General features: G+C 49.9%; 1 protein-coding gene across 2 annotated transcripts in view; it reads right to left on the reverse strand.

Moving 5' to 3' along the window:
• Positions 1–27,182, reverse strand: part of LOC115075698 (serine/threonine-protein phosphatase 2A 65 kDa regulatory subunit A alpha isoform) — a 206,558-nt gene that overhangs the window by 15,412 nt on the left and 163,964 nt on the right. For both annotated transcript variants that reach the window (XM_029576335.1, XM_029576336.1), the window contains one exon: positions 17,756–17,847. In XM_029576335.1, coding sequence (XP_029432195.1) covers positions 17,756–17,847 — 92 coding nt within the window. The remainder of the gene's footprint in view (positions 1–17,755; positions 17,848–27,182) is intronic.

Below are 27,182 nucleotides of genomic sequence, written 5' to 3' on the forward strand. Positions count from 1 at the left end.
CCCTTTGTTAAGAAGGGCCTGAAGCTGTGGCTGATATTGGTCAGGTAATGTGTCAGCAAAATCTTGCATCTGTTTAAGGATGGCTCTGTTATATTGCGTCATGTAGAGTTGATATGAGGCTATGCGAGAAATCAGCATAGCTCCATGGTACACTTTCCGTCCCACACTGTCCAGGAATTTATTGTCCTTGACCGGCGGAGTGGAGGAGTGTGGCTTTAGACGCTTGGCCTTTCTTTGTGCGGACTCAACCACAACAGAGCGATGATCCAGTTGAGGCTTTTGAAAGCCTGGTGCTGACTGGACGAGGTATGTGGAGTCAGCCTTCTTGTTAACTGGTGATACAGATGAAGGAGATTCCCAGTTTTTCTTTAAGAGATCGAGAAACACCTGGTGAATGGGGATGGAAGCGATGATTTTTGGAGCATCCAAAAATTGAAGCAGTTCCATCATCTGGTGTCTGTCATCGGTCTCAGATTGCAGCTGAAAAGGTACAATTTCGGACATCTCCTTTACAAAATTAATAAAGGAGAGATCCTCTGGAGGAGATCTTTTTCTACTCTCTGTAGGAGAAGGCGGTGATGGTAAATCTGTGTCAGAAGATGTATCATCACCCCAGGTATCGTAGGGATCACTTGGGGGTTGAAGCCCCGATGGACCAGGTTGAGGATCCAAAGGCATCGAAGGAAACCTTGGAGGAACCGGTGGTACAATCGGTACTGGGGACGGCATCGAGGGTTTCGGTGCTGCCGATGGAGTTGGTGCCGGTCTTGGAACCGATGGAGTCAAAGGATAAATCGGGGGAGATATTCGAGAAGGCACCGATGGGACCACCCCGGAAGGGGGAATCAGGAACGGTGTTTCTCCCGCCGATGAAAATCCAGTCGGAGACGATGGCGCTGTCGGTGCTACTGGAATCATCGATGGAAAGGCATGTACAAGTGCCTCCATACGTTGTAGTAGCGGTGCCAGCGCTTCCACCAAAGGTTCGGTGGTCGGTTCCTTCCTCGGTGGCGGAGTCGATGCCGGGGTCGATGCCGGTGGCGGTGCCGGAATCGGTGCCGGAGACGGTGCCAATGGAGGTTGGAATTTTTGCATCGCTTTCTCGATGGCCTCCTGGACCAGCCGGTCCAGTTCTGCCCGGAGACCAGGGGTAACAATACCCGGCTCGACGGGAGAGGGAGGCTGAGGCAGAGCCGGAGGGACCACCGTAACCGGTGGGATCACGGCTCCCACACCCCGAGAGGGTGAGGGTTTCCTCGATGCCTGCGAACGAGACGTGGACGGTGCCAAGTCTGATCTAGGCCTCTTAGTCGGTGGCTTGGCTTGTTCAGAGGTCGATGACTGTGGATCCTCGACAGGCCGAGACTTGTGCCGTCGATGGCGATGCTTGTCCTTCCGGTCTCCTCGCCCATCCGGGGAGGGGACAGGAGTCGACGGCCGAGAAGTCATCGATGGTGGACGGTCACCGGAGGGTTGACGATGGTGGTGCAACTTCGACGGTGCCGGTTCCGATGACGTCGATGCTATCGATGGCGTTGGGGTGGGTGCATGGAAGAGGAGCCCCATCTTCTCCATCCTGGCTTTGCGACCCTTAGGTGTCATTAGGGCACATTTGGTGCAAGTCAGGACATCATGCTCACTTCCCAAACACAAAACACAAACCCTATGGGGGTCAGTGATTGACATAGTCCGGGTACAATCCGGGCATCGACGGAACCCCTTCGCCATGGCTTAAGGCCAAATTTAGTCGCGGGCTCGGTAATTGCCAACAGGCCTCAAGGGCCAAATTCGACGGTAGTCGAAGAAAAAAGGCAAAAAACTTACCGGTTTCCGCGGAGGTGACAAAAATTTGTCGAAGGGAGACCCCTGAGGGGCAAATTTTCTTCGGAAAGAAAAATACCGAATTCCTGTCAGGAACGTGGTAAGAGAGCTCCTTTCACCGCGTGGCAACTGCTGCGCGGAAAAAAGAAGACTGAAGGGAGACCCCTGCTGGCTGCAGGGTCAGTGCCTTGCTGGGCATGCCCAGTAGGGGCCAGTCAAAGTTCTGTTTAAACTTTGACAGAAGTTTTCCGTGGTGGGCTCCATCCTCGATGTCACCCATTTGTGAGGACAACCATCCTGCTTGTCCTGTGAGAAACCCTGCATTCCCTATATACTGTTTGTATTATGGTTTTGTCTTTGTGTAACACCAACTTGAAAGTTTTCCATTGCTTGTTTGCCCGGTTTGTTCGGGATGTTGCCATGATGCCTATGTTATATGCTGAGCAATAATAAAGATATATTACAAAAAAAAAAAAAAAAAAAAGATATATATATAATACAATGTTGTTTCTCTTCAAATTAGTTGGGAATAAGACATGTTATTTACTAGTTAAGGATTCCCATAGTGGTGTTTAGTATATACCAATAGTGCCACCTGCAGCTCCTCAGTATTAGTCGATCCCCAAGCAAAAACCACTGGGACCAACTCTAAATAACCTTAAACCACTATTCACCCATAAAAAGGCAAACATCAAAAAACAGTAGGGTTGGATTCCCCTAAGGTTGGAACTTCGTGATTATCGGAATATGGATTACTTCCTTCAGAATTCTTCAATATAGTAGCTAACCCAAGGGTCAGTCAATCTTTTGGCAGTCACGTCTGGGCGGGCCTCTGGACTGATCTGAGGTATTACAGGAACGAAAATTAGCAGGTAAGAACCAATTTTCCTTTCCTGAACATAACCAGATCAGTCCAGACCAGTGGGATGTACCAAAGCCACACTACTCTGAGAGGCATCCCAAAAGATCTGCTCTTAGAACCTGCTCCCCGAAATTGGAGTCCTCTGGCGCTTTCACGTCCAAGCAGTAATGCTTTGAAAAAGTATGCAGAGAGGACCAGACCGCGGCTCTACATATTTCGTGATAACACCAGCTAGCACTCCGCCCAAGAGGCCACTTGTGCACGCATAGAATGAACTTTCAAGCTGTCCGGGATGGAGCAGCCATTGCTAATGTATGCCGAGCCAATGGTCTCCTTCAGCCACCTAGACAGAGTGGTCTTGGACGCCTTGTCCCCTCGCTTAGGACCACCAAACAGAACAAACAAATGATCCAATTTCCGAAAGGGATTGGTGACCTTCAAACAGCGTAAGAGAATTTGGCGAACATCCAATAAATGCAGCTCTCTACCTGCCACCGAATCACGGGACCAGTCCGGGAAGCCAGGGAGCTCTACCGACTGATTAACATGAAATACCGACACCACCTTAGGCAGAAAGGACAGCACCGTGTGCAAAGATACCCTATCCGCCAAAATCTGCAAAAACGGGTCCCGGCAGGATACAGCCTGCAATTCCGAAATGCACCTCACCAAACAGTCACTAAGACTACAGTCTTCAGGGTCAGGTCCTTGACAGAAGCCTGACCCACTGGCTCAAAGGACGGTACACATAAGGCCCGTAGGATGAGGTTCAGGTTCCACTCCGGGCACAGTTTCCGAACAGGTGGCTTCAAATGCTTTACCCTTTGACAAAGCGAACCACATCCAAGTGCAAGCCAGGGATCTGCCATCTATTCATTCCCTGAAACACCCCAGAGCTGAAACCTGAACCCGGATGGAGTTGTATGCTAGGCCCTTGGAAAGGCCCTGCTGCAGAAAAGCCAGAATGTGAGGGACAGACGCCGACCCCGGCCCAGTCCCCTGTTGCGCACACCAGGACTCAAACACCGTCCATACTCGCACGTACGCCATGGAAGTGGAAGGACACCTTACCTGCAGCAGAGTGGAAATTACCGGCTCTGAATACCCCTTCAGTCGTAGGAGCCGCCTCTCAAAAGCCAAGCCGCGACAGAGAAGCAATCCTCCTGATCCGAAAGGATGGGCCCCTGACGCAACAGGTCCGGTAAGTGCGCCAGCCAAAAAGGCCTGTCCGTGGCTAGCTGTATCAGATCTGCAAACCAAGGGTGAAGAGGCCACTCCGGAGCCACCAGCACCACCTGACCCCGGTGCTGTTCCACTCTGAGGACTCGACCGATGAGAGGCCATGGAGGAAAAGCATACAACAGAATCCCTGTAGGCCATTTGGACACCAGGGCGTCAAGACCTACCGACCCCATCTCCTTTCGTAGACTGAAAAAGCGCGTCATCTTTGCATTGATTCAGGTTGCCATGAGGTCCAACTGGGGAGTTCCCCATCTGGAACAAATGAGGTTCCACGCCTCTCCGGACAGCTCCAACTCTCCTGGATCCAGCTGTTGCCTGCTGAGGAAATCCGTTTGGACGTTGTCCACGCCCACCACGTGCGAGGTGGCGATGCCCTCCAGATGGCGTTCGGCCCAGGCGAAGAGGAGACTAGCTTCCCGGGCTACGGCTGGGCTCCTGGTTCCTCTCTGGTGGTTGAGGTACACCACAGTGGTGGCGTTGTCCGAAGACATGCGAACCATCTGCCCCCGCAACAGATCCAGGAAGGCTTCCAATGCCCTGCGCAGTGCCCTGGCCTCCAGGTGGTTGATGGACCAAGCACGCTACGACTCCAACCACATGCCTAGTGCCGCTCTGCCCAAGCTCACCGCACCCCAGCCTCGGAAGCTGGCATCTGTGGACACCACCATCCAATCTGAGGTTCGAGGGGCATTCCCTCTCTGCAGATTGGAATCCACTAACCACCACTCCTGACTGGATCTGGACTGCGACGTCAGGGGCAGTTGCACCTGATATTGCTCAGACACTGGACTCCACCGGGACAAAAGAGCCCACTGCAACGGTCTCAAGTGAACAAAGGCCCACAGGGCGAGCTCCAGTGTCGAGGCCATGTATCCCAGAAACTGCAGATAGTCCCAGGCGGTAGGAGTCTGCATCTTCCGCAAGCAATTCACCTGCTGATGCAGTTTGTGCATGCGGTCCTTCAGAAACATCCGGCCCAGTCGAGTGTCGAAGCGAGCCCCCAGGTATTCCAACCTGGGAGGGAATCAGGTGACACTGCCAGGTTGATCACCCACCCCAACGACTGCAGCATGTGGGTCACATGAAGAATAGTTCGCCGACAATCTTCCTCCGACTTCGCCCGGAGGAGCCAGTTGTCGAGGTACGGGTGGTACTAACACCCCTTCTTGCCGGAGGGCTGCTGCCACAACCACTATAACCTTGGTGAAGGTGCAGGGCGCCGACGCCAGACCGAAGGGGAGCACACGAAACTGGAAATGTCCCAGGATCGAGAACCGCAGAAACCGCCGATGATCGTTCCGGATCGGGATTTGGAGGTAAGCCTCTGAAGTCCAAGGAGGCGAGGATCTCCCCCTTGTGAACCGCCACAATCACCGTGCGCAAGGTTTGCATTAGAAAACGCGGGACTTTCAGACTCCGGTTCACTTGCTGAGATCCAGGATGGGGTGAAAGGTTCCCTCTTTTTTTGGTACCACAAATTACACGGAGTACCGACCGGCACCCTGCTTCGCCACTGGAACTGGAACAATGGCCTGTAAGCTTATCAGACGGCGTAGTGTGGCCTCCACAGCGGTTCGCTTGTTTAGGGAAGAACAGCACAACACCAGGAAGGAGTCCCTGGGAGGGTGTGAAAATTCTAAGGCAAAACAGACATAGATCACCTGGAGTACCCACTGGTCGGCTCTAATTCTTGCCCACTCCTCTTAGAACTGGGACAGCCCCTCCCCCCCCCCCTACAGCTGTCTCCGGAGAGTGGGAGGTCCTGATTTCATTGGGAAGATTTTCCAGCTCCAGGGCCCTGGCTGGAACCTCCCCTCGCTTCTAGGTTGGGTCCCCGAAAGGACTGCTGTCCTCCTGAGGAAGGTCTGGATCCATAGGAAGAGGAGGAAACACCCCTTCCCGACTTAAATCTTCTGGAATCTCTAATCCGGCTCCTTGGGGTAAAGGGCTTTCTATCCTCCGGAAGCCTATACCCTTTGGACTCTCCCAGGGACTTCACCAGCTGATCCAGGTCCTCGCCAAACAGGAGCTTCCCACGGAAGGGGAGATTGCACAAACGAGCTTTAGAAGACGACTCAGCTGACCAATTCTGGACAGCAAGCATCAGGCCACCACCGAAGAAACCACAGAACGCGCTGAAGTCCATACCAGGTCATACAGGGCACCCGCTGTGTATGCCACCCCCGCCTCTAGGCGGGCCGCCTATGCCTGGGACATGACCCCGGACGAGGCCTGGTCCTGTGGTTGTTGAATCCAACACAGGCAATCGCGCTGCATCATACTGGCACAGACCGCCACTCTGAGGCTCAAAGCCAAGACTTCAAAAAGGCAATTCAGATGGACTTCCAACTTGCGATCCTGGGCGCCCTTCAGGGCAGCCGATCCTGCCACTGGAATGGTAGTCATTTTAGTAATGGTGGCCACCACCACGTCCATCTTGGGCGTCCGTAATGGTTCCAAATGCTCTTCCAACAGCGGATACAGTTTGGCCATGGCCTGCCCCACCTTGAGACCGGCCTCTGGGGCATCCCATTCCCTGCTGATGAGCTTCTGAATCTTCTTCGGAACTGGGACAGCAGAGGGGGGCACCCTTTGCTTTCAGAATCCTCCTGTGACAGTTTTGAGCCCCAGTTACTCCAGCACCTGGGGAATAAGGGGACAATTTCTCCTGCTTAAACGACGGACCACCCAGGGGTCATCACCCTCCCTCCTCCCAAAAGGCATCCATCAGCAACTGATCATCCCCGCCGGCATCTGGGTCCGGATCGGGGTCAGTGTCACCCTGGGGCGTGGATAGATCCCCCCACATTCCCCGCATCTCCACGGCCACTTTGCGAGGGACCGGAGGTGGTAGAACCTGCGTCTTCCGGCACTTGGCAGGGCCACCAGTGCTGTCCTGTGGCCTCTTCTTTGCAGCCTTCCTGGCCAGAAAGGCTTCGTGCATTAACAGCACAAATTCCAGGGAAAACCCTTCGAGCCCCACATCATCGCTGCTGGAATCCGAAATTGCATACTTTGGCTCTCCCTGGCCCGATTCTACCACTGCCGGGGAAAGTGGGGGAATATCTTCCTGAGATTCCTTTCCCGGTGTGTCCACCGACCCCTGGGGTTTACCTTTTGTCCCAGACAGTCCCCCAGCCATGCGCTTGGGCTTTCTGGGCTTCTGACACTTAGATTACCACTCCCCCCCACCCCGGCAGCACAGGAGGCAGAGGGGGACACAGAGCATCCAACTCAGAAACCAGACCACAGGCCCTACAGACCTCCACCAGGGCACTTTCAGGCATGGCAGTCCTTCCCCCCAGCTCCTCTGGAGTCCCAGGAGAAGGAAATCGGCAGTGCTGAACACACTCGCGGGACCTGTGAAAAAAACAATGGCACCCATGCCAAAGATAACCCGGGCTTAGCACTCAGCGGAGGAAGAAGGAAGCAGTCAAAAATTACTACAATCCTCAGAATCAACTGCCCAGCACCTGACCTGAAGAGAAAAACGTCCGGGAGCTGCTTCCCCGACCCGAGGCGGCTCTGGGCACCAGGATGCTCCTCCCCCCCCAGCCGAGCACTGCCTGAAATGGCAAAAGCCTCAGAAAAACCCCCTGTAGCGAACAAAACTGAAGGCAAGGATCCTTTCACTCTTTTTATTCTTTTTCACTTTACAAAAAAACAGAAAATCCCCGTAGGGGTACTTCCCTTTGAGAGGTGCTGGAAGGGGGTTTCGGGGTGGTGTCGAGGGAGGCAGTGCCCTGGCTATCAAACCCCCTCGGAATCCGCGGGCTCTACAACCAGGGGTATCCAACCCACTGTTCACCCTGCTCCACCCAAGGGATGGCCCGCGATCGGAACCTCACACCTCGGGGAGCCCTGCTAACACTCAGTCCAAAGCTGCAGGATGCACGACCATCTGCTGGAGACAGAGAAATACTGAGGAGCTGCAGGTGGCACTATTGGTATATAGCAGTGCCTCCAAGTTTTTTTCTCTGTCTCCATCTGCTGGTGGGAGTGCATAACCCACTGGTCTGGACTGATCTGGGTATGTTCAGGAACAAGCAGTTTTGTGTGGGGTGGGAGAACAGCTCTAGGGCCATCGGAACACACCACACAGAAAATCTCCTTCACTTCAGTCCATAGGACTTTCTAGTGGAAGGCTTTCTAGAAGCCACCATAACACGAGACACATCCTCTGAAAGATCAAGTGGCTGCAGGATTAATCTCTCAACATCCAGGCTGTGAGTGACAGAGGCTGGAGGTTGGGATGCCACAGCATGCCTTGGTCTTATGTGATGAGATCTGGGGAACTCCCCAGAATGATCAGTCTCCAGATAGACAACTCCCATAGGAGTGCAAACTAGACCTGTCTCAGCCAATGAGGGGCTGAGAACCAAGTTTAGACTCCACGAGGGGCAAGTAACCCGGACCGGAGGATTCAAGTGCTTGGCTTCCTTGAGGAAACAACATCTGGATGAGCTGCCACTGAGTAACCGTCAATGTTACCTAAGAGGGAACAGAGAGCGGAGACCTGCACTCGCAAGGAACTGAAAGACAAAACCCTGGAGAAAAAGAAAGGACCTGGAAAACCGAAGCCTTATGAGCCGATACTCCCGAGGCGGCACACACATTTTCGAAAACCTTCCATACTCGAGACATAAGCAAGAGAGGTAGCCGGCTTCCTTATATCCCTTCTTTCTCAATCTCCGCCGTTCAAAAGCCAGGCCGCTAGACAGAAGCGATCTGCCTGATCGAAAAATACGGGACCCTGCCGAAGAAGATGGGGAAGATGACCAAGGCGGAGAGGACCATCCATGGCGAGATTCACGAGATTCGCAAACAACGGACTGCGGGGCCATTCTGGAGCCACTAGAATAATGGGACCGCGATGAAGCTCGATTCTTCGGAGCACTTTGCCCAATAACGGCCAAGGAGGGAACACGTACAGAATGTCGTGGGACCAGGGCATCCACCCCTTCCGCACAGTGTTCCCATCTGTGGCTGAAGAACCGGGGAGCTTTTGCATTGCTCATGGTGGCCATCAAATCCAAGTGTGAGGGACCCCACCTGCGGACGATCAGATTCATCGCTGTTTCTGACAACTCCCACTCGCTGGGGTTCTAACCGCTGGCATCTGAGGAAATCTGCCTGAATGTTTCCTTTCCCGCAATATAGGATGCAGCTAATCGCTCTAGGCAACGCTCTGACCAGGCGAAGAGCTTGCTGGCTTCCAAAGCCACCAGACGATTCCTGGTGCCTGTCAATTGATGTAGGCTACCGTGGTGGAGTTGTCTGATAGGACCCACACCGCCTTGTGAAGGAGTAAGTGAAGGAAGGCCTTGAGGGCCAGGTGTACCGCTCGAGCTTCCAATCGATTGGTGTGCCAGCGAGATTGGACCAGGGACCAATATCCCTGAGTAGACTGGGTCTAGCACATCGCACCCCAGCCGGAGTGGCTGGCGTCCATTGTTACAACAATCCACTGCGGCGTCTGAAGGGACACACCCTTCAGAAGATGGGCAGGTGAGAGCCACCGCTGCAGTTCGACGACGGTAGACTCTGAGAGCGGTAGGGGCGTCCGAAACGATTCCGATAGCGGCTTCCAACAGGATAGCAAGGCTTTCTGTATGGATGCATATGCGCAAACGCCCAAGGAACCAGATCGATAGTGGAAGCCATGGAACCCAGAACCTGAAGATAGTCCCAGGCCATGGCAGAGCAAGGGAGAGAAAGTTGCACACTTGGTCTCTGAGTTTGAGCGATCGCACCTCTGGAAGAAACACCTTGCTGACTCGAGTGTCGAAGCACACCCCCAGAAATTCTAATTTCTGGGATGGTTGACGATTTGCTCTTGGAAAAGTTGATGACCCACCCCAGAGAGATCAGACAAGACAGGACCCTTGCTGACCGCCAGCTTGCAGAGAGACTCTGATTTGGCGCGAATGAGCCAATCAGAAAAGTGTGGACTAGCACTCCGTCTCGATGCAGAGAAGCCACCACTACCTTGGTGAATGCGTGCGGTGCCGTGTTGAGACTGAAGGAAGCATAACAACATAAGAAAATGCCATACTGGGTCAGACCAAGGATCCATCAAGCCCAGCATCCTGTTTCCAACAGTGGCCAATCCAGGCCATAAGAACCTGGCAAGTGCCCAAAAACTAAGTCTATTCCATGTTACCATTGCTAATGGCAGTGGCTATTCTCTAAGTGAACTTAATAGCAGGTAATGGACTTCTCCTCCAAGAACTTATCCAATCCTTTTTTAACACAGCTATACTAACTGCACTAACCACATCCTCTGGCAACAAATTCCAGAGTTTAATTGTGCGTTGAGTAAAAAATAACTTTCTCCGATTAGTTTTAAATGTGCCCCAAGCTAACTTCATGGAGTGCCCCCTAGTCTTTCTACTATCCGAAAGAGTAAATAACCGATTCACATCTACCCGTTCTAGACCTCTCATGATTTTAAACACCTCTATCATATCCCCCCTCAGTCGTCTCTTCTCCAAGCTGAAAAGTCCTAACCTCTTTAGTCTTTCCTAGTAGGGAAGTTGTTCCATCCCCCTTATCATTTTGGTAGCCCTTCTCTGTTACCTTCTCCATTGCAATTATATCTTTTTTGAGATGCGGCCAACCAGAATTGTACACAGTATTCAACATTTTCGAAACTGAAATGTTGGCCCCAGGATCTCGAACTGGAGATACCGCTGATGATCGCAGCGAATCGGGATGTGTAAGTAGGCCTCCGGCTGAGATGGGACTTTGGGGTAGGTGAGAATGAACCCTAGTGACTCCAACACCTGCATGGGTCAAGCACATGGACTTATGGCCCATGCCTGAGTCATGCTCTTGACCAGCCAATCGTCCAGATATGAGAAGATAAGCACTCCCAGTCTGCGGAGATGCGCCACCATCATGGCCAAGCATTTTGTGAAGACCCATGGGGCAGATGCGAGCCCGAATGGCAACACCCGGTATTGGAAGTGCCATTTTCCCACCATGAATCAAAGATACTTCTGTGACTGGAGAAGATCTCTATATGGGTGTTGAGGAAGCAAAGCCAGTCACCTTTTTTGCAAAAAAGGTGAATCAAGGAACCCAGGGAAGCAATCTTGAACTTTTCATACAAATACATAGAAATAGATGGCAGAAAAAGACTAGGTGGTCCATAGAGTCTGCCCTGCAATCTTGTTTTGAATTTGAATCAAAGATCTTTAGTCTGGGTTCTTTCATTGTCACTAGGGTTTAATTGAAACTGATTAACCCTATATGCCCCTTTGCTATAGCTCTTTAGGGTGTCCACATAGTCTAACTCATTCCTTATTGGTGACCTGTCCTATTTTCTTCACATTTTCTTCTTTACTTTGCCCTTTTGTTTCTGCTCATCACCTATATTCCTTAAGGAACTACATATCCCATGACTTTTTAATGTCCCTTTACAATCTTCTTCCTCACCATCTCCTCCGGCAGGGCATTTCAAGCATTTACCACCCTCTCCGGGAAGAACCATTTCCTGACATTCAGTTTGAGTTACTTCCTTGAAGTTTCATATTTTTTTTTAGTTGTGAATCGTTTATGTATCCAAAGACCTAAAAGAAAAGGATGTGGGACTACTCTTCCTAGCCTTAAGAAATTCAGATTCATACAACACTGCATTAATCAAACCACCACCCCTGGAGATAGGCCTCTTCAAACAAAAGACCTTCAAATCATGCTGGTATAATCCTTGGAACCTCCACCTATCTTCACTCATTGAAATCATCCCATCACACATTAACATGGACACACCAACAATCATCCTAGGAGACTTCAACCTCCCATATAGATTCCAACCCCTAATCTCCCCACATACACTTGACACCAAGTCAGCCATTGGTTTTCAAACAAATAGTAAACACACCAACTCAGAAATCTGGTCACACACCCTTGACCTCATATTTAACAACAACAAATAGCACGCACCAACATCCCATGGTCCCGACCACAAACTCATCCAAACCACACTACAACTCAAAATCAAACACACAGAAAACAACAAAAAAAAAAACCATCTCATTCCCTAAACCATACCCCAGTGAAGTCATCGCAGAAGCCCTCCCCACCGCCTTTAAAAGATCTTAACCTCAACACAGCCACAAACTCATGGCTCAACAACGCTGAAATCGCAAAATCAAAATGTCCTATCACCACCAAAAAAATCATATTTGGAAACCATCCATAAATTGCCATGGTACAAACCACCAACTAAAAAATATAAGCGAGTACTCCATCAAGCCGAAAAAAAATGGAGAAAAGATCCTACCCCACCCGGACAAATACAGAATATTCCACATCTACAAATCTGACATAGACAAGGCCAAACACGAATATTACGCAAAGAAAATCCACAAACACCAATACAACCCAAGAGCCCTCTTCAACTTAGTCACCAAGCTGACTCAACCCATCCCAACCCCACCCTCCAATGAGAACAACTCAATAACATGTGACAAGCTAGCACAGTTCTTTCTGGTCAAAACCAAAACTAATAACTTCCAACCCTCAAGCAACCAGGAAACACTGATCCACCAGCCCACCATTGTCCCCACTTGGACCACCTTTGAACCCACAGCCTCCTCAGAGATAAAAACCATCATACAAAAAACAAACCCAGCCACCCACCCCCTTGACCCTATACCAATCAAAACCTTGAAACTAATCCCAGATATCATAGCCAAACCTATAGCTGACATAGTCAACGCCATCATCAAACCTATACTCAAAAAATCACAACTTGACACCGCTGACCCCACCAACTTCAGACCCATATCGAATCTCTTATCTAAAAAATCCTTGAAAAAAAAACCAAACGGTAAACCATCAATTCTGAACACCTGGAAACCCAAAAAATACTATATCCATCCCAACATGGATTTAGAAAAACACTCAGCACCGAAAAACTCCTACCTACCCTTACCGACTCAGAGGTCTTGACATCGGCCAATCCTACTTTCTTATACTACTTGACATAACCACCGCTTTCGACACAGTCAACCTCAACACCCTCCTAACCAGACTAAGCGAAATTGGACTAGACGGCACCACAATCAAAAGGTTCAGCTCATACCTATCGAACAGAACCTACAAAGTAATCCTCAACAACAAGGAATCAAAACAATTCCCCCTTTCACACTGCATCCCTCAAGGATCATCACACTCTCCTCCACCCTTTCCAAAATCTACATGCTCCCACTATGCAAACTCCTCACTGACCTGGGCCTCCAATACTTTGTCTATGCTGATGCCAGATCCTCATCCCTACGAAAGATAACATACATAACACCCTTCTACAATGGAGCTCCATCCTTACCCAAATACAAAAACTCTTACCCCAATTAGCACTCACCCTTAACCACGCAAAAACAGAAATCTTACACATCTCTAACAAACCCGCAGCATGGAATATTCAAGACGGACCTTCCACACAAAGCACGAGCCATCTCGTTACAACCGCAAGAAACCTAGGCGTCACCTTAGACTCCCAGCTCAACCTGAAAACCTATATCTACACCATAATAAAAGAAGGCTACTTCAAACTACAAGTCCTCAAATAAATCAAACCACTACTACACATTCAAGATTATCGATCAGTACTCCAAGCCCTCATATTCTCCAAACTAGACTATTGTAACTCCATCCTCCTTGGACTCCCAACCTCCACCCTCAAGCCCCTCCAACTACTCCAAAATGCGGCAGCCAGATCACTTACAAACAGCAAACGCTCCACACTCATCACCCCCGTACTAAAAGAACTCCACTGGCTCCCCATAACACACAGAATTCAATATAAAGCCCTTACCCTAATGCACAAGTCCCTTAACAACGAAAGACAGACTGGCTAAGGGACACCCTTCATCCATACACCTCCCAATGAAACCTACGATCCAATAACACTTGACTACCCTCCATCCCATCCAACAACTGGCCCACCCTGCCTCAAGGTGAGAACGAGCAATTTCAATAGCAGGCCCCGCACTATGGAACAAACTACCAGCAAATCTCAGAACGGAACCCTCATCACAGAACTTCAAGAAATCACTAAAATCATGGTTATTCCAAAAAGCCTACCCAGCTAACAGTTAACCTCAACAACCATACCAAACAGAACTTTAACCCCGCACATAACCCACAATGAGAACCCTCAATAGTCAAATAAACGTTAGCTGTTATATTAGATAACAAATCGCTCTTAATTTTACACTGTTATAGTTTTATACGTTACAAAACCTAACTTCACTGTAATTTTACAATGTCTCAATGTAAAGATAGCATGACTTGTGATCACACTATCTCACTAGATATTATGTAAACGATGTGATACCCTTGGGTGGAATGTCGGTATATACAAATAGATAATAAAAATAAAAAATATCGTGTCCCCTCTGCACCTCCTCTTTTTCCAGGGTGTACATATTTAGGACCTTCAACCTTTTCCTCATAGGTCATATGATGGGAGTCCTCCCACCATTTTGGTCACTTCTCTCTTAACTGCCTCCACTCTCTGTCCCCCTTGAGATACGGACTCCAGAACTGAACACAGTACTCAAGGTTTTGAGCTTCACCAGGGATCTGTACAAGGAAACCACTTTTTTTTTTTTTACACTAGATATTCCTCTTTCTATGCAGCTCAACATTTCATATGGCTTTAGCAATTTGCCATGTCATTCTGCTTTGCCATTTTCAGATCACTAGACACTATGACCCCCAAGCGCCTCACCCCCCCCAATACATACATTTCCTTTGGGTTGCTGCTCCCCAGACACATGACTCTGCACTTCTTTACACTGAAGCTCAGCTGCCATGTTTCAGACCACTTCTAGCTCTGTTAGATCACTTCTCATTCTCTCCACCCCTTCTGGTGTGTCTACCCTGTTGCAGATTTTAGTATCATTCTTGATTAGACAGACTATCTTCAATTCCTTCAGTTATGTCACTCAACAATATTAAACAGTACCAGTCCCAATACCGAACCCTACAGTACACCACTTAACACATTCCTCTCCTTAGAGTAGGTTCCATTCACCATCACACTGTCAGCCAGTTTGCAATTCATGACACCTTTTTGTCATTCAGCCCCAAACTTATTTTGTTTTCAAGTCTTGTGCGGGACAGCATCAAAGGCTTTGCTAAAGTCCAAATAGATTACGTCCAGCACTCTTCCATGGTTCAGTTCCCTAGTCAGTCTAAGAAATAAAATTTGTCAGACAAGACCCCCCCCCCCCCCCCCCAGTGAATCCAGGTTGTCTTGGATCGAGCAATCCTTTGGATTCCAGATAATTTACTATGCTTTCTTTCAATAGTTTCTCCATCAATGTACCTACCACAGAGGTGAGTCTAACCAGCCCGTAGTTTCCAGCCATCTCGCTGATACCACTCGTGTAGCAGTACCACCACCGCCCTTCTCCAATCTTTTGGCACCATGCCAGAATCTAGCGATCTATTAAACAGTATGCTTAGTGGTATCGCCAGCAAATCTGAGTTCTTTTAGCATCCTGGGGTGGATTTCGTATGGCCCCATGGCTTTATCCACTTATTTTTCCTAGCACCTCCTATACATCATCCTTCAGTAAACAAACTTGACGTCTAGTGCACTATCATCTACTGTCCTGTTAAGCAACAATGGTCTATTCTGGATTTTCAGGGGTGAACACTAAACTGAAATGTTTAATATGTGCCATTTCAATGTCCTTCTCCACATACTATTTCCTTTTCGTCGCTTAATCTCAGAATGCTTCTTTGGACTTCTCTTTTCAGTAACATCTGAAAATGCTCTGTTCCTTGTTTAATCTCTTTGGCAATCTTTTCCTTTTTGCCTAATTTCTTTTTTTTTGTTTTAGTGTCTTCAGATATTCTACCCTGTGTTCTTCAATTTAGGGTCTCTTGTATTCCACAAATGCCATTTTTTTTGTTTTTATATTATCAGCCACTTCCTTTGTTGTACCTGATTCCATTGTAGTTCTACCTCATCCACTTCCTCCCAATCTTTTAGCTCAGATTCTAGGTACTTTCCCATTTCAACAAAAGTTTGTATTTTTAAATTCAACACTCTGGTCTTTGTGTGGACTGGTACTACATGTTAGCGATCTCGAACCATAAGATCATTTGTGATCATAAGATCACCAAATGATCTATGATCACTGGTGCTGAGATGTGCCCCCCACTGTTGACATTTGATACATTTACTTTGTTAGTGAGCACCAAGTCAAGTATGATTCCCTCTCTAGTGGGTTCTCTTACCATTTGTTTGAGATGAGCTCCCTTCAGGGCATCCACTACTCCTTACTTCTGTTGGATTTCCCAATCTACATCTGGCATGTTAAAATCACCAACAATCAGCACCGTTCCTTCTTTCTTAGCTTAATGTCTTTAACAAGATCTCTGTCTAGTTCTCTGATTGGGAGGTCTGTAAACCACTCCAGTTTCTTAGAAACTTGTTCAAGGCCCTTAGGTCAAGGGTGGGATGGAGTTCTTTTCTCTTTAGAATCAGGAAGTACCTGGAATAGAATCCCCGCCCTCTTTGCCCTGATGGTACAGCTAGACTACTCTGGCCATTAAGAGAGAGGAGAGCTCCCAATGTGCTACCAGTCCCCATTATGGGCACAGAGGGCAATTTGGCAGTACACCCAATAGATTCAATTGGTATCTTTGGCATACGATGGACCAGAACGCACTGGTCTGAGGGTTACACTGGGCCACTATTTGCAAAGAACCACAGCCTGCCCCTGAAGGGTCCACATCCCAGGTATGGGCAACTGGCTTTATGCTCTCTGGGACCTAGTCAAAACCCTGTCTCCGGAGCTGACTGAGGAGTTGGCTGGAGCCTGGAGACTCTCCACTGCCTGGGACAGCAGCAAGGGCCCTGATGGTGTTGACGGGAGCGAGGAGGCGGTGGCTAGTACTTCCTTTGCCGATGTCTTGCCAGCTTCCTGGATGAGGATGGATCCAGAGTACTAGTGGAGAGCTGTTGGAGGGTTTCAGTGATCCTGAAGTTGGGCCACAGCATCCCTCACCTTAACTCCGATACATAGCATGTCAGTGAGTTATTCCTGTACATCTGGTCGGAGATTTGAGGCCTGCTGCAGAGACACTTGATACCATCTCAAATACTGTACATCACATGGACCTCATGTTTTCTGCACTTCAGGCCCTCATGCACCAGCGACACGAGGGTGTCCTGCTACTGTTGAGGCAGCTGCTCAGCCACATCCTGCACCTGTTTCCAGATGTCAGAGTACTGGCCTATGTAGAGCTGGTAGACAGCAATGTGGGCAATAAGCATGGAGCCTTGAAATATTTCCTCCCAAGAATGTCCATCACTATGATCCTTCCATGCGGGCGCTGAGGAACATGTCCGAGAGCACTTGGTCCTTAAGGGCGAATTCAACCACCACCGACTGGCAGGGCAGCTGACGCTTATCAAATCCAGCAGCCTTCTGGATGAGGTAAACCCAGACTGATGGGAACTGAGCCTATGTGCATAATCAGCACTGTTTAGGTTTTGAAGTCTTTTCTTCCTAACATTTATGAAAGATTTTGTAAAAATAAGATTGTCTGTAGAACAATCTACTTGGGAGAGTTGGATTCCATTTTGTGGTTAACACTTGACTTCATTACCTCTTATTGAGTTTGGAATTAGCCAGGAAATGCCACAGGTTACTATTTTTAACAAGCTCCCACATACCAGGCAACGATCTGGCTAAAGAATTCCCTCGAGTCTAGGGGAATTCAGGGCTGAATGGAGACACCCCCAGGCACATGGCAGATACACAGCCAGGCAATGCATGACAATGGGATAAGCTCACATACCATTGAGTGCTTCTTGCGCAAAGTATTTCACATCCACATCCTGGTCCTGGGCCAGCTTCTCTAACACAGGCTTAATCTCGTTCTGTAGAGTACTGTGAATGGGGGTGAGAAAAAAAAAAGGTACATCTACAGTTATAGAGTAACTCATGTACTGTGGTCACAGCATGGGAAGCAAGTCTAACTGTGCAGGACAGAGATCTCTTTGTTCAGTAATAATTAACAAGCCATAGCCCATGGACATGTACCATGTCCATTTCTGCTACAGGCCACTGAAGAAAAACATTGGAAGTGGGTGCACAGACAGGGTTGCCACCTCCCAGAAAATCTCCTTACCTGTTAATTTCCTTTCCAATAGTCTTGCTACACCAGTCCAGCCTTGACAAATTATCATTTCCCCCCTATCAGCAGATGGAGGCAGACAACACCGATTTCTCCTGCGACATCACAGCCACTACTTTGAGGGTGGTGCTAGAAGAGAGATTACAATATACTTCTGACAAAGCTTCGGATCAGACCCTGTCCCTCGTGAAATCAATAACTTCAAATAGAACACTGAGAAGTTGTTTCCCTGCCACCTACCAGAAAGAAAGGAAGCAGCAAATCCATGCTCCTTAACCAACTACAGCAGCCTGAACACAGTGTCTCACTTCCCAGGAGGATCCTGAATTGGTGTAGGGGGGCTCCTGTTACACTAGTCCAGCCATTACAAGTGGCTGGACTAGTGTAACAAGTCTACCAGGGCAGAAGTGAAAGCCGCCTGAAGGATACCTACTCTGTAAGCTGTCTTCTCCCATGCCAGCATGTCCAGCCAATAATGCTTCACAAAAGGTATGCAAGAAAGACCAAGTGGCCACCCTACAAATGTCAGCACATACACCTCTGCCCAGGAGGTTATGTTTTTCTTTTGTTTTTACTTACAAGGGATCAGATGAGGTAGTGAAAAAGGAAGGGTAAAGAGTGAGGCGAGAGAGCAAGAGAGACAGAGAGAGCAAGAGAGAGAGACTACAGATCAGAGCAGGGTAAGGAGGAACGCAGGTTAAACCTCCTCTCAGACAAAACAAATCACTTATCTGACTTTGCTGCCAATCTCATCCTCTTTATCTTTTTTTGTGCTCTTTGATCAGGCTCAGCCAAAGGCCCCCTCGGGGGCAGGAAGCTGAACAGGCAGCTCACATGTGGCCTAATCCAGTGGCTTGGTCCCCAGGTCTAATCAGGGATTCACTACTGAACTGCTGCACCAACCCAGTCCTACCATCGGCTGGAGGCAGAAAATAGTGGAATCTCGCTGCTAGCACCACCATCTAAGGAGAAATAGGTGTTGTCTGCATCTGTCTGCTGGTAGGCTGTATCCGTCTGCTGGTAGGGGGAAATAACCACTTGTCATGGCTGGACTGGTGTGGCAGGACGAGATGGAAAGAAAAATTGGTTCTTACCTGCTGATTTTTGTTCATATAGTACCACAGATCTCCTGGGTTTTGCCTCCCCTCCAGCAGACTGAGACAGAGAAAATTTTACTGACACTTAACACGAGGTGCCATCTACAGTCTCTCAGTATTAATCTGTACCCAAGCCAGAAAAAAACAAACTATACTTCCCCCCAAACGAGCAGGAACCTTAAGAACATTCAGTAACAAAACACCCCCACACTCTCCAACTAACCATTGTCAACAGAGGGCGGGACTCTGGACTGATTTGTGGTAATACAGCAACGAAAATTAGCAGGTAAGAACCAAATTTTCTTTTCCCTGTATGTGCCCAGATCAGTCCAGACTCCTGGGATGAACCAAAGCTTCCCTAAATAGGGTGGGACATAGTCCCGCTCAACACATTCTCACCAAAAATCCTGGCCCTTGGGGCCTGAACATCCAAGCGATAATGCCTGGCAAAAGAGTGCAACGACTTCCAAGTAGCCGCTCTACAGATCTCCTGAAGAGAGACTGACAATCGGCCCAAGAGGCCGCCTGAGAACGAGTAGAATGCGCCCATGGTCCCTCCGGAACCAGGCGACCCTGACAAATGTACACCAAATAGCCTCTTTTAACCACCTCGCAATAGTAGCTTTTGACGCCGTATGCCCCTTTTTGGCATCGCTCAACACAAAAAAGTGGTCTGATACGTGGAAACTATTAGTGACCTCCAGATATCTCATCAAAGCTCGCTTTACGTCTGTCGTAAATCTCTAGTGTGCACCGCCCCAGGATCTAAGTTTGAGAAGGATGAGAGTTCCACGGACTGATTTAAGTGGAAGGAGGACACCACCTTGGGTAAAAAGGAAGGTACAGTCCTCAAGGAAACTCCCTCGTCCGAGATTCACCCAAACATTATCCCTACAGGATAATGTTTGGAGCTCAGAAATTCTACGTGCCAAACAGATAGTCACCAAGGCCACCACTTTCAAAGTAAGATCCTTCATAGTCTGACATCGCAGAGATTCGAAGGGGGAGCGTACACAGGCTCCATATGACCACATTAAGGTTCCAGGACGGACACGGCTGCTGGACAGGAGGGCGCAAATGTTTTACACCCCTAAGAAAACAAACCTTATCTCAAAGACACCCTAACACCGCCACCTGAACCCTAAGGGAATTAAAGGACAACCCTTTGACCAGACTGTCCTGAAGAAAGACTAAAAAAAACATGCCTCACGGAAGCTCACTTAGGGTCCACCCACTGACCGGAACAAGGGAACTCAAACTCTCCATACCCTCACATAGGCAAGAGAAGTGGAGGTCTTCGACTGTAAGAGGGTAGCAATAACCGCTTCTGAATAACTTGTGTCTTTCAAATGCTGCCTTTCAAAAGCCAAGCCGCTAGACAGAATCGATCTGCCTGATCTAAACAAACGTGTCCTTGATGTAGCAGATTCGGTAGGTGGGCGAGCCTTAAGGGACTGTCCACTGTTAGGTTGACTAAGTCTGCGAACCACAGATGTCTCGGCCACTCTGGCACCACAAGAATTACTCTGCCCAGATGAATCGCTATTCTCCGTAGGATCTTGTCCACCAAAGGCCAAGGAGTGGAAACATACAGCAGGACATCTGTCAGCCAAGGAAGGACTAAGGCATCTACCCCTCTGCTCCTCTTTCTCGTTGTTAACTAAAGAAAAACGGTGCCTTGGTATTTCAGAAGGTCGCCATCAAGTCTACACACGGTGTACCCCACCGAAGGATGAGAGATATTGACTCAGACAGCTCCCATTCCTCAGAGTCCAGCTGTTGGCGACTTAGAAAATCCACTTGCACGTTGTCCGAGCCCATATGTGCGAGGCTGCCAAGAACTCCAGATGCTGTTCTGCCCAATCGACCAAAAGCTGGGCCTCCTGAGCCACTGAACGGCTCTTGGTATCCCCGTCGATTGATATAAGCCAGTTGTCGCATTGTCCGACAAGATACTCATCGGTAGACCCCTCACAAGGGGATAAACGTCAGCAAGGCCAAAAGCACCACCCTGGTCTCTAGACGAATGATGGACCAGGATGCTTCCTTCAGAGTTCAGCAGCCTTGCATCGCCTGACACTGGTATACTGCATCCCAGCCAAAGAGACTGGCATTGGTGGTAATGACAGTCCAGATTGGGATAGAAACCCATGACCGGCTCAACTTGTCCTGGCGGAGCCACCATGAAAGACTCGAACTTACAGACTCTGGGAGAGGGAGAGCTAGCCGATAACAGACAACGGGTCCCAACAAGAGACAGTAAGGCCGACTGTAGGGGCCTCATGTGAGCAAAGACCCAAGGAACAAATTCAAGGTAGAAGCCAGAGACCCAAGCACGTGTAAGTAATCCCCGACCTTGGGAACTTGCTTGTCCAACATTCCTCGAACTAGAGTCCGTAGCTTGGAAATACGCTCCTAGGTAAGGAACACTTTTCCCGCCTTCGCGTCAAAATGTTGCCCCAGGAATTCCAAACTCTGAGAAGGAACCAAATGACTCTTGGCCAGACTGACTATCCACCCAAGTGATCGGAGAACCCCAGAGAACCAAATCCACTGCCCTCTGGGCAAAGGGATTCTGACTTATGCCCGTAGCAACAATCGTCCAGATAGGGATGAACCAGAGCTCCCTCCTTTTCAGAGAGCCGCAGTGACCATGACCATTACCTTGGTGAAAGTCCTGGGTGCTGTAGCTAGACCGAAGAGAGCAGCGCAAAACTGAAAGCATTCCCCCAGAATCATGAATCTCATATCTCTGGCGATCTGATTCAGATGTGCAGGTACGTTTCAGTCAAATCCAGAGAGGCCAGATACTACCTTTTTGGGTTGCGCTGCAATCATGGAACATAGGGTCTCCATTCGAAACTAAGGAACCTTGAGAGACACGTTCACCCTCTTTAAATCCAGGATCGGATGGAACGTGCCCTCCCTTCTTGGGAACGATGAAACAGTGACCTGACCTGGGGGGGATGGGGACAATGGCTCCCAAATGTCGCAGCTGTCGCACGGTGGCTCTTACCGCTAGTTCCTTTCCCTGGCACGAACATGGGGATACCAAAAACCGATCTCTTAGCAGCCGAACATGGGGATACCAAAAACCGATCTCTTAGCAGCCGAGCTAAGTGTTTTATCACACTTTAGGATCCACTGGTCCGACGTGATCTTGGTCCACTCCTCATAAAATAGAATTAGGCAGCCTCCAATCTCTGGGACCGAAAAGTGGACCAGACTCACCTCATTGGGAACATTTGGCCCCACTTCCTCCCTGGGAGGGGCCATCTCTGCGGGGCCAACAACCTCGAAAGGACTGGGTCCAGGTCTGTTGGTGACCGCTGTTCCAGAGGGCCTGGTGGCCTGGAATCTTCGATTTCCTTTGAAGCAGGGTTGAGAAGGGGGGAAGCTCTTCCCTTTTGGTCTGTCTTCAGGTAACTTATGGACTTTATTCTCCAAAAGACTATCATCTCCTCAAGGTCTTTACCAAAGACAAATGCCCAACTGTGTTTTGAAGGAAACATCAGCTGACCAATTCCTCAGAGGAGGGGCCTGGCCGAGACCACAGACATCATAGTCCTGGAAGAGGTTCAGAGAAGGTCATACAAGGCATCTGCACTTTGACAGAATGGCTGGAAGCCGTTGGGCTTCCAGCCATTCCGCCTGTAGTGACTCAGACTCCAACAAAGCCTTTTCGCATTGCAGCTGTTGCACCCAGCGAAGACCCACTAGCAACATGAAACTGCTACACATAGAATCCCACACGCTAAGGGCAGAAACCTAAAAAATCTAGGTGTTCAAGCTTCCCGTCTTGAAGATCCTTCAGAGCCACCGCTCCAGCGATCGGAATGGTCGTTTTCTGGGTGACCACGGAGACTGCAGCGTCCACTTTCAGAACCCTGAAAAGGTCCGAGACTCTCATTGGGCAACGGATACAATCTATCCAATGCCCTACTGACCTTTGACCCGGTATCCGGAGTATCCCATTCCCTGAACAGGCGAGCACTGACTGAACTATGGAAAGGGAAGGATTTTGCTGCACCTCTGAGGCCAACCATGACTGGGTCCACTGCTCCCAACTCTGAAACCTGCTGAGGAACCTCTATGCCCAGCTCCTCCAACACCACAGGGATAAGCAGGCCCAGCTCTTCCTTGTGGGAAAAAAAAACGCACCACCTTAGGGTCATCTCTCTCAACAGCTGTACCTTGCAATAGGGTCTGCTTCGGATCCAGCTCCCCGGCAATGAATCCTGATAATCCAACTCACAGGCCACTTCCTTATCCGAATCGACCGAAGAACTATCCGTTGCAGCCAGATGTGCAGAGGCCCTTAGGATTAGTCTGACCCTAGGGTCCGCGGAGGACTTCGACTTCTTAGCAGGCCTCCCTGGGGCTTCTTTGCCAGAACTTTGGCGCGCAGCCTTCCTGGCTTTGTGCAGCAACAGTACAAAGTCTGAAGAAAAAGAGGAAGTAATATTTGAGAGACCTCCAGGGTCCTCCTCACTCCCTAAAGGGCCAATGTCCTGTAGACCTCCGGAGGCAATGGAGGAAGGAGGTCCTGCCTTCCTCCGTGGCCTGCGCAGCAGAGTTAACTGAGCCAAAATGGCCACCGTTCCCGTACTCAGCGGGAACGGATCATTGGAGTCTGGTCACGCCGGCAGGAGCTTTTCTGGTTCGTGGTGAACAATCTTGCTTTCCACCTTGCTTCCCGATGGTCCCTCCCCACCAGGGAGGCATCAGGAGCAGAGACCAGCACAGTCTCTGCAGGCTGAACAAGATGCGCCTCGCGGCATGAAGATCAAAACAGGGCCAACCACGGTGCATTGGGGAAGAAGCAAGGAAAGCCGGAGAGAAAAAGCCCTCAGGAGCCACTTGCTTAAGAAGAGAGCAGCACAGGGCTGGACTCTCGCTGCCTCTGAGCAGTCCCCCAACTGCCCACTCCATGCATCGAAAGACCCGACTATTTTATTTATTTATTTATTTATTTTATATACCGACATTCATCTCAATTGAGATATCACACCGGTTTACATTCAGGTACTGTAGGTATTTCTCTATCCCCAGAGGGCTTACAATCTAAGTTTTTTTGTACCTGAGGCAATGTAGGGTAAAGTGACTTGCCCAAGGTCACAAGGAGTGATAGCGGGACTTGAACCTTGGTCTCCCTGGTCCACAGTCCAGTGCTCTAACCACTAGGCTATTCCTCCTCCCTATTTATTTTTATTATTTTATATTTTTTAACTTTTAAAGGAAAATTAGTTTCTTACCTGATAATTTTCGTTCCTGTAGTACCAAGGATCAGTCCAGGACACCTGGGTTGTGACTCCGCACCAGTAGATGGAGACAGAGCAAGATCTGTCGGACTCGGCCATATATGGCTACGTGCCTGCCACAGCCCCTCAGTCTTACGTAATGTCAAAGTAGCATACCCAACAAAGAAACTAGCTAGACAACCTAATTTTAACGGGGAGCAATTCAAGGACCCCAACTGGAACAGAACTCCCCCAACCAAGGGAGCGAAACAAGCAAACAGATCAGGTAATCAAAAGAACGAGCGGACTCTCCGTTACTTCAGAGCAACAACTCGGGCGGGATCCTGGACTGATCCTTGGTACTACAGGAACGAAAATTATGAGGTAAGAAACTAATTTTCCTTTCCCTGTACATACCAGGATCAGTCCAGGACACCTGGGATGTACCAGAGCCAACTTACCGAGGGTGGGAAGCAGAGAGTCCCGCTCGGAGTACCCTCTCTCCAAACCCCCCGGAATCAGTAGCCTGAACATCCAACCGGTATTGTCTAATGAAGGTGTGTAACGACTTCCAGGTAGCCGCCCTTCAAATCTCTTGAGGTGACACCTGAGAAGATTCCGCCCAAGACGCAGCGTGGGATCGGGTCGAGTGAGCCCTGAGACCCACGGGAACCGGTTTTCCCCGCACTAGATACGCTGAGCCAATGGCCTCCTTGAGCCAACGGGCGATCGTCGTCCGGGAAGCTGCGGCACCTCTCTTCGGACCGGAGAATAGAACAAAAATGGTGATCCGTCACCCGGAAAGGATTGGTGACCTCAAGATAGCGCAGGAGAGACCTTCCGCACATCCAGCTTCCGTAAATTTTTACGTTTCGGGTCGGAAGACTCTCCTACCGTGAAAGCGGGAAGCTCAATAGATTGATTCAGATGAAACGACGACACGACTTTTGGCAAAAAGGAAGGGACTGTCCGCAAGGAGACTCCGGATTCGGAAATGCGCAAGAACGGCTCCCGACAAGACAGCGCCTGCAACTCCGAAACTCGCCGAGCCGACGTGATCGCGACAAGGAACACAGTCTTCAACGGTCGATCGCTTCAAGGGCTCGAACGGCGCCAAGCATAGTGTGGAGAGGACCCAATTGAGGTTCCAGGACGGACAAGGAGGACGTAAGGGAGGACGGAGATGCTTAGTCCCCCGAAGAAAACGCGAGATATCTGGGTGCAGGGCCAGGGAGGCTCCGCGAACCTTTCCCCGCAAACAACCAAGCGCCGCAACCTGGACTCGCAGGGAACTGCACGCTAGTCCTTTGGCAAGACCAGCCTGGAGAAACGCTAGGATATCAGAAACTGAGGCGGAGGTAGGATCCACCCCACGCTCCATTCCTCAAAAACCACCCAGACTCGGACATAGGCCAATGACGTGGAATGTTTCCTGGACCTCAACAGCGTGGCTACCACCGCATCTGAGTAACCTTTGCTCTTCAACCGATTCCTCTCAAAAGCCATGCCGCGAGACAAAAGTGATCCGCATCCTCCAAACAGTCGGGGCCCTGACGGAGGAGTCCCGTGAACCCCTGGAGACGCAGGGGGGCCTCCACCGACAACTGCATGAGGTCTGCGAACCACGGACGCCGCGGCCACTCCGGTGCTACCATGATCACGTTGGACGGGTGCAACTCTATGCGCCGAAGGATCTTGCCGATCATCGGCCACGGAGGAAACACATACAGCAACACATCCATCGGCCAGGGAAGAACCAACGCATCGACACCCTCGGCTCCTCTCTCGACGCCGGCTGTAAAACCGCGGAGCCTTCGCGTTGTGCCATGAGGCCATCAGATCCATGTGGGGCACCCCCCACTTCTCGCAGATGAGAAGAAAGGTGTCGTCCGCCAGCTCCCACTCTCCGGGGTCCAGGTGATGACAACTGAGAAAATCCGCCTGGACATTGTCGACTCCGGCGATGTGAGACGCTGCGATGCTGCTGAGATGTTGCTCGGCCCAGGCCATCAGGAGCTGTGCCTCCTCCGCCACTAGTGGGCTTCTTGTCCCGCCTTGGCGATTGATGTAGGCCACGGTGGTCGCATTGTCCGACAACACTCGGACCGCCTTTCCCTGTATCAACGGCAGGAAGGACTGCAGCGCCAGGCGAGCCGCTCTGGTCTCTAGCCGGTTGATGGACCACTGTGCTTGCGTCACCGACCACCGGCCTTGTACGGACTTGCCGAGGCAAACTGCTCCCCAGCCAGAGAGGCTGGCATCCGTAGTCACCACTGTCCAGCTGGGAACTAGCAGGGACACTCCGCAGGTCAAATGATCCGAGTCCAGCCACCAGAACAGGCTGGACCTCGCCTGAGGCGTGAGTGGAAGTGGCAGTTGAAACTCTTCTGACACCGGCTTCCAGCGGGATAGCAACGAGGACTGCAAGGGTCAAAGATGAGCAAAAGCCCAGGGGACCAACGCGAGCGTTGACGCCATAGAACGCAGAACCATCAGGTAATCGCAGACCCGCGGTAGTCGAAGAGACAATAACTGCCTCACACGAGACTGAAGCTTGCATACCCGGTCCTGGGATAGGAACACCTTGCCCTGTTTCGTGTTGAATAAAGCTCTAAGGTATTCCAGGGACTGGGTGGGTACCAGTTGACTCTTGCTGAAGTTGACAACCCAGCGACTGCAAGAGCTGAAGGACTCTGGTGACAGTCCGACGGCACTGAGTCTCAGACTTTGCCCGAATCAACCAATCGTCCA

Source organism: Rhinatrema bivittatum, chromosome 14 (assembly GCF_901001135.1).
Source record: "Rhinatrema bivittatum chromosome 14, aRhiBiv1.1, whole genome shotgun sequence".
NCBI classification, from domain to species: domain Eukaryota; kingdom Metazoa; phylum Chordata; class Amphibia; order Gymnophiona; family Rhinatrematidae; genus Rhinatrema; species Rhinatrema bivittatum.